Source organism: Barbus barbus (genome assembly GCF_936440315.1).
Source record: "Barbus barbus genome assembly, chromosome: 46".
NCBI classification, from domain to species: domain Eukaryota; kingdom Metazoa; phylum Chordata; class Actinopteri; order Cypriniformes; family Cyprinidae; genus Barbus; species Barbus barbus.
Window position 1 is genome coordinate 24,972,815 of NC_136724.1, and position 19,218 is coordinate 24,992,032.

The window sequence follows — 19,218 nt, forward strand, 5'->3', positions numbered from 1 at the left end:
ACATACTTTTGTCCTCGTTTCTTGAAACTGGTCAAAACAAAAAAAATGTAATTGTAAAAATACATGTAAAAGTCTGTGTGCTCTTACGTCGCTCTGGTGTTTGTTGACCTGTATGGCGTGTGTGACATCGGGCAGATCCTTCATCTGTGAGTAGGTTGATTTTCCTTTCTCAGAGTTAAACTTCTCTTTGTAGAGTTTCTACAGAGAAAGAATATTGATTACACACACAACATTATAAAACACACACACACATACACACACAGATGAGCATGCAAACACACACAATGACGAGGCTGTTGTTCATGATCCAGTGATCACACACACAGATGGATGATAAACACTGGTGAATAACACATGATCTCACTCACGTCACTCTGCTGTTTGGACACTTCTTTAGCGAACACCGTCTCGATGGTCTGCGGCATCTGAGCATACAGACACACCTGAGCATCCGGAGAGTCTCTATAGCTCTTCTGTATAGAACAGCAAACAGCAGCGTCAGCACAGTACTGATTCTGAACATGGATTCACAGCACTGATCCAGAGTACCGATTCAGAACACTGCTTAACAGTACTGATTCAGACACTATCAGTGTGTGTGTGTGTGTGTGTGTATACCTGACTATAGAGTTGTGTCAGCTCTCGGGCGTGTTGTGTTTCGCTGGTTTCGGGCAGATGGGCATACAAGCACTTCTGCAACTCCTTCTTTCCATCCTCCTTATATTTATTCTACATTCACACATCATTCACATATCATTAAAATTCACATAGCTCATTAAAACACCTTCAGATAGCGTTAGGTTACTGTTCAACTCTAACGTGAGGCTTTAAAAGCCTGTTCACACCAAGAATGGTAACTATTTACAGTTATCATTACAGATGCAGCAAAATATGAGAATCAGTGATGATCACCTCACTGATGAGCGGCGACAGCTCCTTCACAAACTGTGTGTGCAGCGTCTCAGGAAGCTGAGAGTACAGACAGTGAGACAGATCCTCCTGCGTCTCTCTCCGGTACTGATTCTACAACACACAGCAGAACATCACACTATCAACATCTCTCTCACGCACGCACGCACACACACACACACACACACACAGACATAATAGAGTTACTCACACACACACACACACACAGACATAATAGAGTTACTCACTCACTCACACACACACACACTCACACACACACACAGACATAATAGAGTTACTCACACACACACACACAGACATAATAGAGTTACTCACTCACTCACACACACACTCACACACACACACAGACATAATAGAGTTACTCACACACACACACAGACATAATAGAGTTACTCACTCACTCACACACACACACACACACACACACACACACACACACACACACAGACATAATAGAGTTACTCACACACACACACACACACACACACACACGTACTTCACTCTGAAGCTCCGCCATCTGTTTGGCAAACTGTGTTTCCTGTGTTTGGGGCAGCTGAGAGTAAATACTGCTGCTGTTCTCCTGTTTGCCGCTCCGCTTGTATTTATTCTGAGAGGAAACAATCACAGAGTCAACATATGAAACGATTCACTGTGTTAAGAAGTCAAGTCAGCTTTATTTATATAGCTCTTTTAACAATACAGAGTGTCAAAGCACTTAACAGTATCAACAGGCATTTCATTATTGAATTCAGAGATGTCACTGTCTAGCTCATTGTTAAACGATTCACCGAGTCAAGATATAAAATGATTCAGTGAGAATATGAGTGGATGGGATGTCTCACACACACACACACACACACACACACACACACCTCACTAAGGAGTTCAGAGATGTTTTTGGCGTGTTGAGTCTCAGTCGTCTCTGGTAGAAGAGCGTACAGACTGACAGAAGCCTCTTTCTTCGCCTCCTCCTTGTATTTCGTCTGAAATCAAAGCAAATGTTAATTTCCATGCATGTTTATCCTGACATACGTGTCCTGAGGCTCATATAACAGCGGATCTTTCACCTGACTCAGGAGGTCCGTGGCGTCTTTGGCATGTTGAGTCTCCAGAGTCTCCGGCAGGAGCGAATAGAGAGCGCCGGATGCCTGCTTCTTTCCTACCTCTTTATATTTACTCTGAAAGAGCACAAACACACAGTGAATCACAGAATTCACTCTACATCTGATGGGTAAATACTGTTATATTGCACACTATGAGCATGAGAATGGCCTGTAAGAGGGCTGTGAATCATTTCAACTGAATTAAATACAATACATGACTGATAATGAATGATAATGACAAAAGTTGTCTTTAGATTCACATTATCTGTTTGTTATGTTTGGAAACATAAACCCAGGATTAAAAGTGACCTGGACCCAGACATTAACGCAGGTTAAGTGAGTGTTTTGATTCATGTGAGTCGTTTGCTCACGTCGCTCTGCAGTTCGGTCAGTGTTCGGACAAACTGCGTCTCTGGCGTCTCGGACAGCTGAGAATAAAGGCAGCTGGAGGCGCTCCTCCTGCCGTCCTCCCTGTATTTGTTCTGGAAAACAGATTCAAGCATGCGTTTACTGAGACTGTGTGTGATCCTGATGATGGAGTGTGTGTGTGTGTGTGTGTGTGTGTCGTTACATCGCTCTGCAGCTCAGAGACTTTAGCGGCGAACTGCGTCTGCGGCGTCTGCGGCAGCTGAGAGTAAACACTGCACGACTGCAGCTTCTTCCCTTCTTTATATTTGACCTGTGGAGGAGAAACAGACGATTTGCAATGCTCATGTGTAATGCTATAATGAATGAATGAATGGCAGATGGCGCAGACGCTTTGTTTTGTTTACTACACACATACTAAAGTGCAGTGTTTTCAGTCTGTCTATATGACTATACGAACACACAAATATCATCAGCTGCTCTGAGAGTTATTTCATTAGCAGTTTACCGTTTAACTTGAGAAAACTGCCGTCATGTCACATACACAGCAGCCGCAAGCTCTTCACAGCAACCCATCAAAATAAAAGCTCGGTTTAACGTGAAGAAACTGTGATAGAAATATATTAGGCTACTATTGTGCAATGTTAAGATTCAATGCAACTACAATACTGAGTACTGATTCAGAACACTGTTAAATCCGTTAAAGGATTGTTAGGCTGCATTAATTAGGTCAACCGGAACCAGGAACACTTCCCATAAACCCTGATGTACTTGTTACATCGTTAGAAGAATGACATCTACACTAATATTAGTCTGTTTCTCTCTTATTCCGAGGTCACCCTAGCCACCCAGATCCAGACTGTATCCAGATCAGATGCTGGATCAGCTCCTAGAGATGACCTCTAGAGCCCTGAACATCAGCGGAGACCAGGACACCTAGATGAGCCCCAGAGACAGATCCCCAGTGAAGACCTCGTCACCTAGACGGACATCTGGAGCCAGTTGAGCCCTTACTATCTGACTTTGCCAGAGGAGACTGAGCCTGGTTCTCCCAAGGTTTTTTTCTCCATTCTGTCTCTGATGGAGTTTTGGTTCCTTGCTGCTGCTTAGTTGAGAACACTTCATTTCCAGCGATATCGTCGACTTGATTGCACAGACACTATTAGAACTGAACTGAGCTGGACGATGCCATCAATGAATTTAATAATGAAATGCCTTTAACTGAAAATTGAGTGTTTAATCTAGTCATTTTACATTATTGACACACTATTTTGATATTTTGATATTGTGAAGTTGCTTTGACACAATTTGCATTGTTAAAAGCACTATATAAATAAAGGTGACTTGACTTAACACTGATTCAGAGCACTACTAATAATAATAAAACTTTATTTATTTATAATTATATTAAATTATATTATTTATAGTTAAAAAACTTAATTTTTAATGGAATAATCACATTTGTTTCCTTTTTAATTTTAACAGTAAACCTCTGTTGTGCAGCACTGTGTTTGCCAAAAAATAAAAGGGTTTAATTTTAATTTGATTTGGATAAAAATGTAATTAAACAAATTAAATTAATGTTTTATGCCTTAATTTAATTACCAGAAAAATTAAGAAAACATTTTATAGGGCCCTATTATTGTTTAAAAAAATAGGACTCTATACAAAGAAAAATAATAGGTTTAAAATACAGGTCTGTATCACTTGTAAACTGATGTTTACTGTTCAGTTTTTAGAAATATCAATAGCATTTGTATTAAAACTATATTCACTGAATGTAATCAAAAAATCAAGAATAGAATCGGATCGAATCGAGAGCTTGTGAATCAGAATCAAACCAGGACATGTGACATGCACTGAATCTGAATCCAGCACATGAAGACTCTGGCGCACCTCGCTCTGGATCTCTGCCGCGTCTCTGGCGTGTCGTGTGTCTTTGGTTTCTGGGAGCGTGCTATACAGAGACGTGCTGCTCTCCTTCTTACCAGACTCTCTGTATTTGCCCTGAAACATCAATAAACATGCATGTTACTATTAATATACAGCAATATTATGGATTGTACACACCTGACAACTTAGGAACCTTACCTAACGTTCCTTGATGGCTAATGTCAAAATCGTAATTGCACAATGTGCCAAATGTAGGATTAGTGTTAAATATTTTGCAAAGGCTAGTACTCAGGGTCTGCACTCAGTCACAAACACCTTTGTGCTATTCCTTTGGATTACGAGTCCGACTCTCTAACCATTAGGCCACGACTTCCCCATTATTGCAGAGTAATAATGTTTTTGGACAACAGGTTTAGAAACGCTTCCCATTACAAAGCATTACGTGGGAAAATGTTGATTTTGTTGATTTTTCAAATGCTTGTTATAGTGTTTCCTTGTCTCAGCGCGCAGACTCACGGACACACACAAACAGAGCCAGTTTGGAGAGAAATAAAATGCACAGAAATTATTTAGATGCAAAACCAAAAACAAACAACGCTCTGATTGGTTGAACTCTTTTGCTGTTGCTTGATTTGAGTATGCGCTTGGACAGAGGCGTCACTAAGTTTTTGCGTAGCTTAGAGTGACAAATCGTACCAGCGTACTTTGAGCTCAAAATGCGTACAGGTCTGATTGCACTGACACAGATGAGAACAAAACCTGAACTGATCTGATCTGAATAATGACTCCTATAGAGCTGCTTTACAGCTGAAACTGAGTTTCATAATTAATGAATTCTGCATGAATTTTGAACATTAACACTGTTATTTTCCTGTTTATCGCTGTGAAGCTGCTTTGACACAATCTGTACTGTAAAAAGCGCTGTATAAATAAATGTGACTTGACTGGATGAATCATCTCAGGTCTTGTGGTGATCATCAAACAACATCATGTGTTTGTGTTTGATATTGTTCTCGGCACTAAAGCACAGATCGTCAGTGACTCATGAGTGGAGCTCTGGGACGAGCATCTAACTATAGCCACACTTATCAGCTCCGAGATACAGCAGCGTTTGAGACACACTTACTACTGACACTTCAATACGGACACATTTAATGCATCTTTTCCTGTATGTTTTTGTCCAGTGAGAACAGAGTTTTGATGATGTTCTCCCAAATGGACATATATGTGTCCCTGCAGCACAGAAGCAGTCATGAGTAACACAGGTATATCTGTAGCAATAGACAACAATACATTGTATGGATCAAAATTATACATTTCTCTTTTATGACAAAAATCATTAGGATATTAAGATCATGTTCCATGAAGATATTTAGTACATTTCCTACCATAAATATATCAAAACTTCATTTTTGATTAGTAATATGCATTGCTAAGAACTTCATTTGAACAACTTTAAAGGAGATTTTCTCAATATTTAGATTTTTTTGCTCCCTCAGATTCCAGATTTTCTAATAGTTGTATCTCAGCCTAATATTGTCCTATCATAACAAACCATACATCAATGGAGAGATTATTTATTCAGCTTTCAGATGATGCATTTAAAAAAAATGGACCCTTATGACTAGTTTTGTGCTCCAGTGTCACGTATTTAGTGACACATTTCATCGCATGTTTAGCCATATGATGCAGTTATAAATCCATCCAGCCCATGACAAACAAGATTATTATACCTATTATCCACATTCAAAGTGTACAAAATATTCTTGACATCTCCACAAAGATGACAGAAAATGTGCTCGTAATTGCTGTCCAGAATGGTGATTTGTGTGTGACCTGGACACACCAGTGTGTGATGGGATATATAGTTTTGTCTGGATATTGTATATCTGTTCTCTCAGTGAGCTTCTGTGTGTTTTCAGATGTGTGTGGATGAATGTGGATCACCTCACTGATGAGCGGCGACAGCTCCTTCACAAACTGTGTGTGCAGCGTCTCAGGAAGCTGAGAGTACAGACAGTGAGACAGATCCTCCTGCGTCTCTCTTCGGTACTGATTCTACAACACACAGCAGAACATCACACTATCAACATCTCTCTCTCTCACACACACACACACACACACACACACACACACACACACAGCAGAACATCACACTATCAACATCTCTCACACACACACACACACACACACACATAATAGAGTTACTCACACACACACACACACACACACACACACACACACACACATAATAGAGTTACTCACACACACACACACACACACTTTTTTTATTCCCAGTGAATAGGAGTTAAAACTCTCACCCAGGTGACACTAGGCTACTCCAATAACAGACCATGCAAAATACCAAAATTAACATCTTTAAAATATTGCGCAGTGAAGTTTACCTGGCTCTGGAGTTCACTCTGCTGTTTGGCGAACTGTGTCTCCGGCGTCTCGGGCAGATGTGAGTACAGACAGGACGACACGTCTCTCTTCCCCTCCTCTTTATATCTGACCTGCAGAGTTAAAATAACCTCCTGATAACCCACTGACCGCTGACTGACCACTCACATTACCCTTCAGATGCTGTGAGCCGTACCTCGCTGCAGATGTCCGTCAGCTCTCTGGCCCGTCGAGTCTCTGGTGTCTCTGGCAGACGCGAGTAAAGAGACGAGGAGTTCACCTTCTCTTTATACTTCACCTGAAACCACAGACAGACAGATCACTAACTCAAGCAGCGCTAGCACTAGAGCTCAAATTGACCACAGCACCAGCACTAGAGCTCAAACTGACCACAGCACCAGCACTAGAGCTCAAACTGACCACAGCACCAGCACCAGAGCTCAAACTGACCACAGCACCAGCACTAGAGCTCAAACTGACCACAGCACCAGAGCTCAAACTGACCACAGCAACAGAGCTCAAACTGACCACAGCACCAGCACTAGAGCTCAAACTGACCACAGCACCAGAGCTCAAACTGACCACAGCACCAGCACTAGAGCTCAAACTGACCACAGCACCAGAGCTCAAACTGACCACAGCACCAGCACTAGAGCTCAAACTGACCACAGCACCAGAGCTCAAACTGACCACAGCACCAGCACTAGAGCTCAAACTGACCACAGCACCAGCACTAGAGCTCAAACTGACCACAGCACCAGAGCTCAAACTGACCACAGCACCAGAGCTCAAACTGACCACAGCAACAGCACTAGAGCTCAAACTGACCACAGCACCAGAGCTCAAACTGACCACAGCACCAGCACTAGAGCTCAAACTGACCACAGCACCAGCACCAGAGCTCAAACTGACCACAGCACCAGAGCTCAAACTGACCACAGCACCAGCACTAGAGCTCAAACTGACCACAGCACCAGCACTAGAGCTCAAACTGACCACAGCACCAGAGCTCAAACTGACCACAGCAACAGAGCTCAAACTGACCACAGCACCAGCACTAGAGCGCAAACTGACCACAGCACCAGAGCTCAAACTGACCACAGCAACAGAGATCAAACTGACCACAGCACCAGCACTAGAGCTCAAACTGACCACAGCACCAGAGCTCAAACTGACCACAGCAACAGAGCTCAAACTGACCACAGCACCGGCACTAGAGCTCAAACTGACCACAGCACCAGCACCAGAGCTCAAACTGACCACAGCACCAGCACCAGAGCTCAAACTGACCACAGCACCAGCACCAGAGCTCAAACTGACCACAGCACCAGCACTAGAGCTCAAACTGACCACAGCACCAGCACCAGAGCTCAAACTGACCACAGCACCAGCACCAGAGCTCAAACTGACCACAGCACCAGCACCAGAGCTCAAACTGACCACAGCACCAGCACCAGAGCTCAAACTGACCACAGCACCAGCACTAGAGCTCAAACTGACCACAGCACCAGCACTAGAGCTCAAACTGACCACAGCACCAGAGCTCAAACTGACCACAGCACCAGCACTAGAGCTCAAACACTAGAGCTCAAACTGACCACAGCACCAGCACCAGAGCTCAAACTGACCACAGCACCAGCACTAGAGCTCAAACACTAGAGCTCAAACTGACCACAGCACCAGCACTAGAGCTCAAACTGACCACAGCACCAGCACTAGAGCTCAAACACTAGAGCTCAAACTGACCACAGCACCAGCACCAGAGCTCAAACTGACCACAGCACCAGCACTAGAGCTCAAACACTAGAGCTCAAACTGACCACAGCACCAGCACTAGAGCTCAAACTGACCACAGCACCAGCACTAGAGCTCAAACACTAGAGCTCAAACTGACCACAGCACCAGCACCAGAGCTCAAACTGACCACAGCACCAGCACTAGAGCTCAAACTGACCACAGCACCAGAGCTCAAACTGACCACAGCAACAGAGCTCAAACTGACCACAGCACCAGCACCAGAGCTCAAACTGACCACAGCACCAGCACTAGAGCTCAAACACTAGAGCTCAAACTGACCACAGCACCAGCACTAGAGCTCAAACTGACCACAGCACCAGTGCTGCAGAGTCATCACATCAGTAGGGTTGGATATCGTTTGAATTTCATTCATTCCGATTCTTATCTTAAGACAAAAAATCCAATATAAAATAATGAATTTTACAAAGCATTCTGTTGCAGCTGAATAACACCAGCAAACATCAGAACACTTAGGCCTACTACAGGAACTTTTGTCTATGCTTTTAACAAAAAATACCACCAAAAAACAGCTAGACTAATACATATTTCAAATATTAAAGTGTTAAAGACAAGTGAACAGTAAAATAGAAACAAACAAATCAATTAGCAATAGCACAAATAAATACAACTGAACCGAATTCAAGCATTTCACTGCATATCGTACTGTGTATGACTGTGTATGTGACAAATAAAATTTGAATTTGAATTTCAGGTACAGAAACTAATGAAAAGTTTAAAAACACTGCAAAGATTTCTTTTCATAAATAAAATCTAGATGATTATTTAAAGCAATTAAAGATCAGAGTGATTTTCTTTAGTTCTCTGGTTATCATTAATTACAGGCGGTGTGTTTATTAGACTGCTGTCTCTTTAACACCGAACACACAGATCTAATAAATACTGTACACAAGCGTTTTCTTTCTCATGTTTACCTTCATTAAGACATAAACGGCTGTGTTTATGATGATATACTGATGTAGTTTTGTGCTCACTGGTTGATAAATATGAAAGAAGTCAGTTCTGGTCTGGAACGATCATTTCTGCAGTGAAACACACCGAACGCTTGGAGAACGAACACAGATTGAGACGCTGTTCTCTGTGCTTCAGACGTCTGCGCCGCATGCAAACAGAGCACAAGCGCTTTCCCTTCCTGCGCTGAAATCCTTTTCAATCACATTCAAATGCAAACGCAGGAATCCTTAAATGCAGGCGACTAATCAAACACCAGGTTCTTGTGATTTTGGGGCCGATTCTAAAATGAAACTGGTTTTCGATACCCAACCTTACACACGATGTGTGCTGCTGAGGAGAGTGTGCTGATATTTTACTGATCAGACGATAGTTGAACTGATGATGATGATGATGATGAAGCATTACCTCGCTCTGGATGTGTGCGGCGTGTCGAGTCTCTGGAGTCTCTGGGAGCTGATGGTACAGAGATCTGCTCATCTGCTGCTTACTGGCCTCCTTATACTTCACCTGAACGCGCACACGCACACACACACACACACACATCAGATCAGATCAGGCGTATGTGGCATCACTATCATCACGTGTGTGTGTGTGTGTGTTCGTCCTCACGTCGCTCTGGAGTTCAGTCACTGTCTTCATGAACTGTGTGTCTGGAGTCTCTGCCATCTGAGAATAAACACTGGAGCTCTTGAGCTTCTGTCCTTCAGTCTTATACTGAACCTGAAACACATCAGTCACCATACTGATCAACAATATCTGTTCTTGTTTTAACCCTATAAAGCTGATGTATCACTTTTGATCATGAATTTCTAAGGCTCTAATGATCAAAACCCTGCTGTTAAATGTGTTTAACTCAATCTCCTCATGTCTTCTGTCGTCTGGTTGATAGTTTAGTGTTTTATCCAGTAAAAGCTCTTTTAGTGTAATTGTAGAAGCGTCCAGCTTCAGCGGCTGCTTCTCGTGTTAAATCTTGACTGATTTTGATCAACTAAAGGTCAGAATAACTGCAGTCATATCTCCAGATGAACTCTTACTGGACTGAAGCAGCTCAGCTTTACTTGATTCTCCATCAATCATTTTCTAGATAAATCAGTGCGTCTCAAATCTGATGATCAGGATCTTTAGAGGAGCGTTTGTTTCCAGAAGCTTTACTTTCTCTGTTCCTCAGCGGAGGAATGATCTTCATCTCACATCTTCTGAGGAGCGTTTATTTCTTCATCTCTCAATCAGCATTGCATTATATGTTTGGATCATTTACATCTCATCTTACTGAGACATATTACTGGAGATATAGACCTATTACTGGAGATATAGACCTATTACTGGAGATATAGCCATATTACTGGAGATATAAAGTGACCGCTGATATTTAGATCATTTTATGTCAGTATCTGCTGAACTGTTATAAAGATATTTTTATGCAGCAGAATTTCATCATATACAGCGGTGGCGAAAATGAATAGAACACTAGTATTATCAGCAGCTAAAAATGGTTTTAAGTCAGTTATTTCCATCTTCTGCTGTAGTGTGTCAGTAGGAAATATCCGTTTACATTTCCAAACATTCATTCAGTCATTAATTATAATAATCCAGTGAGATTTTTGTGCTCCACACAGAGATCTGATCTGATCATCATCAGTCTGTCTGGAATGACATGAAGAAACAGAACAAACTGAGACTAAATCCAGATGAACTGTGTCTCCAAGACACTTCAAGAAACCTCCTGCAAAGCTCCTGAGAAACTCTGCTCAAGTGCACCGAGGAGAAAAGCTGCTTTAAACACAAAAGGATGCTCACAACAAATGTTGATTTCATTTAGTTCATAGAAGTTAACTGATAAAGAAAATCTATTTATGAAATTATTTTTGACAGCATCCTCATTTTACAGCATTTTTACACAAGTGCCTAAAACTTCTAACAATACTGTAGCTTTGCAGGTAGGTTTTCCCAATGTATATATCAGCATCTGCAGCAAATTCCTATTTTTGCTCACCTCAAGTCTCTGAATAAAAGCTCTATAGAGTCTGCATTGGGGACTTGTATGTTTGTTCATTTGTGTCCAGGTGTGTTTATGCGTGTCCAGGTGTGTTTATGTGTGTCCAGGTGTATTTATGCGTGTCCAGGTGTGTTGTGTTTATGTGTGTCCAGGTGTGTTTATGTGTGTCCAGGTGTGTTGTGTTTATGTGTGTCCAGGTGTGTTTATGTGTGTCCAGGTGTGTTTATGTGTGTCCAGGTGTGTTGTGTTTATGTGTGTCCAGGTGTGTTGTGTTTATGTGTGTCCAGGTGTGTTTATGCGTGTCCAGGTGTATTGTGTTTATGTGTGTCCAGGTGTGTTTATGTGTGTCCAGGTGTGTTTATGTGTGTCCAGGTGTGTTTATGTGTGTCCAGGTGTGTTTATGCGTGTCCAGGTGTGTTGTGTTTATGTGTGTCCATGTGTGTTTATGCGTGTCCAGGTGTGTTGTGTTTATGTGTGTCCAGGTGTGTTGTGTTTATGTGTGTCCAGGTGTGTTTATGTGTGTCCAGGTGTGTTTATGCGTGTCCAGGTGTGTTTATGCGTGTCCAGGTGTGTTGTGTTTATGTGTGTCCAGGTGTGTTTATGCGTGTCCAGGTGTGTTTATGCGTGTCCAGGTGTGTTGTGTTTATGTGTGTCCAGGTGTGTTTATGCGTGTCCAGGTGTGTTTATGCGTGTCCAGGTGTGTTGTGTTTATGTGTGTCCAGGTGTGTTTATGCGTGTCCAGGTGTGTTGTGTTTATGTGTGTCCAGGTGTGTTTATGCGTGTCCAGGTGTGTTTATGCGTGTCCAGGTGTGTTTATGTGTGTCCAGGTGTGTTGTGTTTATGTGTGTCCAGGTGTGTTTATGCGTGTCCAGGTGTGTTTATGCGTGTCCAGGTGTGTTGTGTTTATGTGTGTCCAGGTGTGTTGTGTTTATGTGTGTCCAGGTGTGTTTATGTGTGTCCAGGTGTGTTGTGTTTATGTGTGTCCAGGTGTGTTTATGTGTGTCCAGGTGTGTTTATGTGTGTCCAGGTGTGTTTATGCGTGTCCAGGTGTGTTTATGTGTGTCCAGGTGTGTTTATGTGTGTCCAGGTGTGTTGTGTTTATGTGTGTCCAGGTGTGTTGTGTTTATGTGTGTCCAGGTGTGTTTATGTGTGTCCAGGTGTGTTTATGTGTGTCCAGGTGTGTTGTGTTTATGTGTGTCCAGGTGTGTTTATGCGTGTCCAGGTGTGTTTATGCGTGTCCAGGTGTGTTTATGCGTGTCCAGGTGTGTTGTGTTTATGTGTGTCCAGGTGTGTTTATGTGTGTCCAGGGCCCTGTTTCAATAAGGAGGTTCAACCAACTCTGAGTTAAAACTTGAACTCTGAGTTGATTTACCCTGAGATGGGAAACTCTGAGTTTTCGGTTACAGAACAGCTGAAATGAGTTAGTTCAATCAACTCTGAGTTGACTGACTCTGAGTTAAGCGCATGCACCGCAACTATAAAAAGCCATTATCAATGGAGCGCCGAAATTACGATTCACCATGGCAACCGCTCCCGCCAAAAAGACGTCAGCACGCATACCTCCGTCAATGCGTAACATTAATTCTTAATAACTGTCTATAACTTAATAACTGTTATAATATCTGAGGTGAAAACTGTAAATTATTGAACTAATATTCATTTTAATGGTATCTCATGGCCACAAAAAAAAGAAAAAAAAAGACAGAAAAAGAAACAAGAACGTGGCAGCAGCTAAAAATGAAGTATAAAAACACAATTGAATCAAGGTAAAGCTTTAAACATGAAAGGTTCATGGGTGTGGGCTAAATGACTTTACAGACATTTGACATTAAATATCATTCAGTGTCTATTTCAATGCGCTGCAGCTTTTCCCACATAGTCTAGCACTCTTTTCACATAATTAAATATTCTCTAATCCAACCTGTTACATTTCTTAATTAGAGTAATAAAATTAACTACTGACAAGAAGGCAGAGGGAGAACCTGGACCAGCACCACTGACAGATGAAGAGGAGATGGTCAAGTATTGGAAGATTTCTAAAATCCAAAAGGAAAAATAATAACTTTTGCTTTTGTATTAGGAAATAAAGATGACCAAAGAATTGTAATAATTTGCTTATTTAACAGCTGTAGTGGTGGTTATGGCTCGTATACCCCTCCATCTGGCATCCTTCCATACAGTAATCATGCTTGTCATCAATGCATCCATCCACACTGGAAATCCTGAAGGAAATTCTGATTATTTCAGGTTACTTCCACAGGTCACAGAAAGATGTTATCAAGTGAACATCCTTTATCAGATTAGCCTCATTTAAACCCATTGCTACACCATTGACCTACAGTCCTGTGATACTCCTCTTTGACGGATTTGTGCCCAGGAAAAAATTCCCAGAAAGAGCGTGAGAGCGATGCACACTTTACTTAAAATCTGCATATCTTATAATGTGCTCTGCATCTCTGATGTTTAAAAGAAAACTACCATTTAAAATGGTACCGCTCAAATAAATATGCACATGAATACAGTGTAAAAAAACATATAATAACATAAATAATAGGCTATAAGGTATTTAGTCTTGTTTCCATGAAGGAAAAAACAATTTAAATATTATTTTATTTTCCAAATTATCTGGCAATGGGGTAAGAAATTAAAATTAGCCTATTCTTGTTTCCGTTTGCATTAAGATTATTTTTCTTACACTCTGTAGAACAATTTTATATTTTAACAAGACTAAATATCTAAAAAAAATATTTTCATGTATAGAAAATGCATCTTAACTTAAATTTTAAATGTTTGTACTTGAAATAAGACAAAAATACTCAGTAAGAAAAGCAATTTTGCGGCGTGAATGAATGAATGAGGTATTAAAACATCGCTTACACTTTAAAAAGGGGGAGGAGACCGAAAGAAACTCTGGGTTTACCAAAGAAAACCTGCTCCCGACCAGGTTAGGTTCACAGAGTAAGTTACCACGGTAACTGACTCTGAGTATAAGTTACCTCTCTTCCAGAAACGGGTTTGACTTACCCTGCTTTCCCGGGTTTGACAAACCTCCCATTCTGAAACGGAAAACCCAGAGTTTCCCTCATTTCAGGGTTAACATACTCAGAGTTTTCACTTAACCTCCTTTCTGAAACGGGCCCCAGGTGTGTTTATGTGTGTCCAGGTGTGTTTATGTGTGTCCAGGTGTGTTTATGCGTGTCCAGGTGTGTTGTGTTTATGTGTGTCCAGGTGTGTTTATGCGTGTCCAGGTGTGTTTATGCGTGTCCAGGTGTGTTGTGTTTATGCGTGTCCAGGTGTGTTTATGTGTGTCCAGGTGTGTTTATGCGTGTCCAGGTGTGTTTATGCGTGTCCAGGTGTGTTTATGTGTGTCCAGGTGTGTGTATGTGTGTCCAGGTGTGTCGAGGTGTGTCCAGGTGTGTTTATGCGTGTCCAGGTGTGTGTATGTGTGTCCAGGTGTGTCGAGGTGTGTCCAGGTGTGTTTATGTGTGTCCAGGTGTGTTTATGTGTGTCCAGGTGTGTTTATGCGTGTGTTCAGGTGTGTTTATGCGTGTCCAGGTGTGTCGAGGTGTGTCCAGGTGTGTTTATGCGTGTCCAGGTGTGTTTATGCGTGTCCAGGTGTGTTTATGCGTGTCCAGGTGTGTATGTGTGTCCAGGTGTGTCGAGGTGTGTCCAGGTGTGTTTATGTGTGTCCAGGTGTGTTTATGTGTGTTCAGGTGTGTTTATGCCTGTCCAGGTGTATTTATGTGTCCAGGTGTGTTTATGCCTGTGTTCAGGTGTGTTTATGCCTGTCCAGGTGTATTTATGTGTGTCCAGGTGTGTTTATGCGTGTGTTCAGGTGTGTTTATGCCTGTCCAGGTGTATTTATGTGTGTCCAGGTGTGTTTATGCCTGTCCAGGTGTGTTTATGTGTGTGTTACCTGACTCTGCAGTGCGGTGAGGTCTCGGAGCCGCTGGATCTCTGCAGTGTCACTCATCTGTGAGTACAGCGGTGAGGACAGATTCTTCTTCACGGCCTCTTTATACTTCAGCTGAGGGAAACACACCTGTGGTCAGTGTGATGCTTGTGAGCGCTTGTGAATCTGTGTCAGTGCTGTGTGTACCTCGCTGCGCAGCTCTCCGGCGTGTTTGGCGTGTTCTGTGTCCTGAGTCTCGGGCAGATGAGCGTAAAGAGACGCATCTGTTCTGTTCTTCTCCTTATATTTAACCTACATACACAGTCATGCATAAATACACATGCTTCCTCATCACACATGCTGAGCTCCAGTCATTCTGTCCGTGATGTGACACACATACGTGACTCTGCAGCTCGTAGGCATCTTTAGCGTGTTCGGTCTGGAGTGTCAGTGGCATCAGGCTGTACAGATTATTCTCCGTTTCCTTCTTACCCTCCTGCTTGTACTGAAGCTGAAAACAGAAGCTGCTTTATACCCAAACAAACAGACTGAACTTATATAGACTTTACTTCAGTCAGTAATATCAGTTACATGTGTTACCTCACTCTGAACGTTGCTCATGTGTTTGGCAAACTCTATGTCTGCGGTCTGCGGCAGGAGCGAATACAGACTGACCTGATCATTCTTCTGCTTATATCTGACCTGAGAACAGCAGCGGGAACACATGATAATCAGCATTTAAACATCGGCCCTATGCAAATGAGCACTGATTTATTCAAACACTCCATTTACGGCAATATCTGTCAAACTACATTGACTTCTAACGGCATTTTTCCATTTATACAGGCAATTTCCTAACCTAAATGCATCATCTTTAATGTCAAATTATTAAATTTAATTGACAAATTAAACTAGAATAATAAGAAACTATTGGTTGTTACCAATCGAATTAAATCAGTATCAGATTGACACACAACAGTTCTGCTGGGTTTGTTTGGAATGGTTTTCATTTGTGAAACAAAACAAAAACAGACACTTCATATTAACTTAATGTTGTATAAATCAATATCACACTTGCAATCGTGCAGATATTCAGGGAAAGCAGCCTTTCTTACTCATGTGAAGTTGCTTATGACATAAATATAAAACACAAAACATCATACAAGCGCATTTTCTGCATCCATTATCTTGAATTTGTTTTTTAGTTTTTTTTTTTTAATTAATTTCAGTAGCGTTTTTCCTCTGTCCTCGTTAATCTCTGACCCTGATTCATATTCAGTATGAGTTCATTCTGTAAAAACTGTGATCAGATGACAGTCTTAAGGAGTAACCCAGAACCAGCAGCTCTTATCCAGTGCCCTATCTAGTGAAGATGAGCTCACCTGGCTCTGTGCGTCTGCAATCTCTCTGGCCGTCTGCGTCTGCAGCGTCTCTGGCAGTTGAGTGAATAACGGGCTGGACAAGCTCTGTCTGCCGTCCTCTTTGTACTTCCCCTGAACAGATAAAGCATGAGGATCTGGAACTCATGCAGGAATCTCACAGAGTTTGAACACAAGGCCGCTGTACCTCACTGATGAGCGCGGTGGCATGCTTAGCGTGTTGCGTGTCCAGCGTCTCTGGCAGTGTGGCGTACAGTGAGTCGCTCGCTTGCTGCTTCCCAGACGCCTTATATTTCACCTGAACGAAACACAGCTCATTCACTGATGAGAGACTCGGCAAACACACTTGATCTGGAACATGCGATCTGAAACGCTCTCAAGAGTCTAAAGACGCTGTTGTGATTCTCACGAGAAACTCCCAGATGAACTGACGACCCTGACTCACGCTTGGTCTTATAATGAGCAAACGCAGGTGTTTCAATCAGAGATTCCCAAAAGTTTTTCATCAGCCGAACCCATTTGAATGCAAATATTTACTAGTAGTCTCCCTGGGATTTCAAGTTATTAATTCAGTAATTTAACAGCACATTCTCACGTTCATGGTTCTCTATGTCAACTAATGGGCACATGAAATGCAACTTAACTAATAAAATATTTAGTATTTCTTAGTGTTTTATTTTGTTTGCTTTTATTGTTTTTCAGACGACACGCCTATGATTTTATCTAGTGTTGTTTTATTTTGATTGCTTTTATTTTAAAATAAAAACCCCATCTCACTGGTAGGTCTTTCAGGGTGGCCTGGGGAGGGGAGGTATCCAAAGCACATCAACTGGTCACTGGGGTTCCTCAGGGATCGGTTCTTGGACCCCTCCTCTTCTCCATATGCACTACATCACTGGGTCCCATCATACAGGCACATGGCTTCTCCTACCATTGCTATGCTGATGACACACAGCTCTATCTCTCTTTTCAACCAGATGATTCAATGGAAGCCTCACGGATCTCAGGGTGCCTGGTGGACATCTCGGCATGGATGAAAGAACATCACCTCCAGTTCAACCTGGCAAAGACTGAGCTTCTTATCTTCCCTGCCACTCCAGCTCTTCAGCATGATTTTACTATCCAGATAGGTTCATCAACAATTACCCCATCAAGTTCGGTCAGAAATATTGGTGTAATCTTTGAAGACCAGCTGACCTTCAAAGACCACATTGTAAAGACTGCTCGATCTTGCAGGTTTGCATTGCAAAGCATCAGAAAGATCAAGCCCATTCTGAGAGAGCATGCTGCACAACTTCTTGTCCAAGCCCCGGTCATTTCTAAGCTGGACTCTTGCAATGCCCTTCTGGCTGGACTTCCATCAAACAAAATCAAACTTCTTCAAATGATTCAGAATGCAGTGGCATGACTGGTCTTCAAAGAGCCCATGTTACACCTCTCTTTGTCTCCCTGCACTGGCTGCTGGTTGCAGCTCGCATCAAGTTCAAGAATCAGAATCAGCATTATTCGCCAAGTGTGCACAAACACACGAGAAATTTGTTGTGGTTTTTAAGAAGCTCTTGGTACATACATGCATACATACATATCTGACATGAGAACAGAAACATTTAAATAAGACTTAACAATAATAATAATAATAATAATAATGTGTAAGAATCTGGAACAGAAGATTTATGTACAGATTTGTGCCTCATTTACTCTATATATACAGATGTTTAGAAAAATATGCAGATATATTTACAAAGTACTAGGGAGAGAGTCAATAATAAGAGATGGGGAATAAATTACAGGCATGAATTACAGGACACAGGTAATAATTCAGGTAAAGTTAGTTGTTTAGGCTGGAGATGGCATGGGGGAAAAAACTGTTTTTATGCCTAGATGTTCTAGTGCACAGAGATGTAGCGTCTGCCTGAGGGGAGAAGTGCAAACAGGTCGTGTCCAGGGTGAGAGGGGTCTGTAATGATGTTACCTGCCTTTTTCTTCACTCTGGAATAGTACAAGTCCTGAAGGCTGGGCAGGTAGACACCAATGATTCTTTCTGCTGACCTAACAGTCTGCTGCAGTCTTCTTATATCTGATTTGTTGGCAGACCCAAACTATACAGTTATAAAAGAGCACAGGACCGACTCAATAACAGCAGAGTAAAAATGTGTCATGTGCTCCTGTGGCAGATTGAACTTTTTCAGTTGACGAAGAAAGTCTCTGCTAAGCCATTTTCACGATGGAGTCGATGTGAGTATCCCACTTCAATTCCAGGGAGATGGTGGCGCCCAGGAACCTGAATGACTCCACTGCAGTCACAGTGCTGTTCATGATGGTGAGTGGAGGGGGAGCAGGGGGTTTCTCCTGAAGTCCAGTATCATCTCTACAGTTTTGAGCGTGTTGAGCTCCAGATTATTGTGACTGCACCAGACAGCTAGCTGATAAACCTCCTGTCTGTAAGCAGACTCGTCACCGTCCTGGATGAGGCCGATGACTGTAGTG

General features: G+C 42.1%; 1 protein-coding gene across 1 annotated transcript in view; it reads right to left on the reverse strand.

The window, feature by feature from the left end:
* The window catches only part of LOC306865333 (uncharacterized protein), a gene marked incomplete at its 5' end in the record, with an annotated part of 51,251 nt that overhangs the window by 15,685 nt on the left and 16,348 nt on the right, over positions 1–19,218 (reverse strand). Inside the window, 21 exons of the mRNA XM_079409875.1 lie at positions 88–198; positions 369–473; positions 619–729; positions 913–1,023; positions 1,427–1,537; positions 1,803–1,913; positions 1,998–2,108; positions 2,405–2,515; positions 2,605–2,712; positions 4,296–4,406; positions 6,240–6,350; positions 6,698–6,808; positions 6,892–6,993; positions 9,870–9,971; positions 10,074–10,184; positions 15,377–15,487; positions 15,560–15,664; positions 15,753–15,863; positions 15,953–16,054; positions 16,735–16,845; positions 16,919–17,029. Coding sequence (XP_079266001.1) covers positions 88–198; positions 369–473; positions 619–729; positions 913–1,023; positions 1,427–1,537; positions 1,803–1,913; positions 1,998–2,108; positions 2,405–2,515; positions 2,605–2,712; positions 4,296–4,406; positions 6,240–6,350; positions 6,698–6,808; positions 6,892–6,993; positions 9,870–9,971; positions 10,074–10,184; positions 15,377–15,487; positions 15,560–15,664; positions 15,753–15,863; positions 15,953–16,054; positions 16,735–16,845; positions 16,919–17,029 — 2,289 coding nt within the window. The remainder of the gene's footprint in view (positions 1–87; positions 199–368; positions 474–618; positions 730–912; positions 1,024–1,426; positions 1,538–1,802; positions 1,914–1,997; positions 2,109–2,404; positions 2,516–2,604; positions 2,713–4,295; positions 4,407–6,239; positions 6,351–6,697; positions 6,809–6,891; positions 6,994–9,869; positions 9,972–10,073; positions 10,185–15,376; positions 15,488–15,559; positions 15,665–15,752; positions 15,864–15,952; positions 16,055–16,734; positions 16,846–16,918; positions 17,030–19,218) is intronic.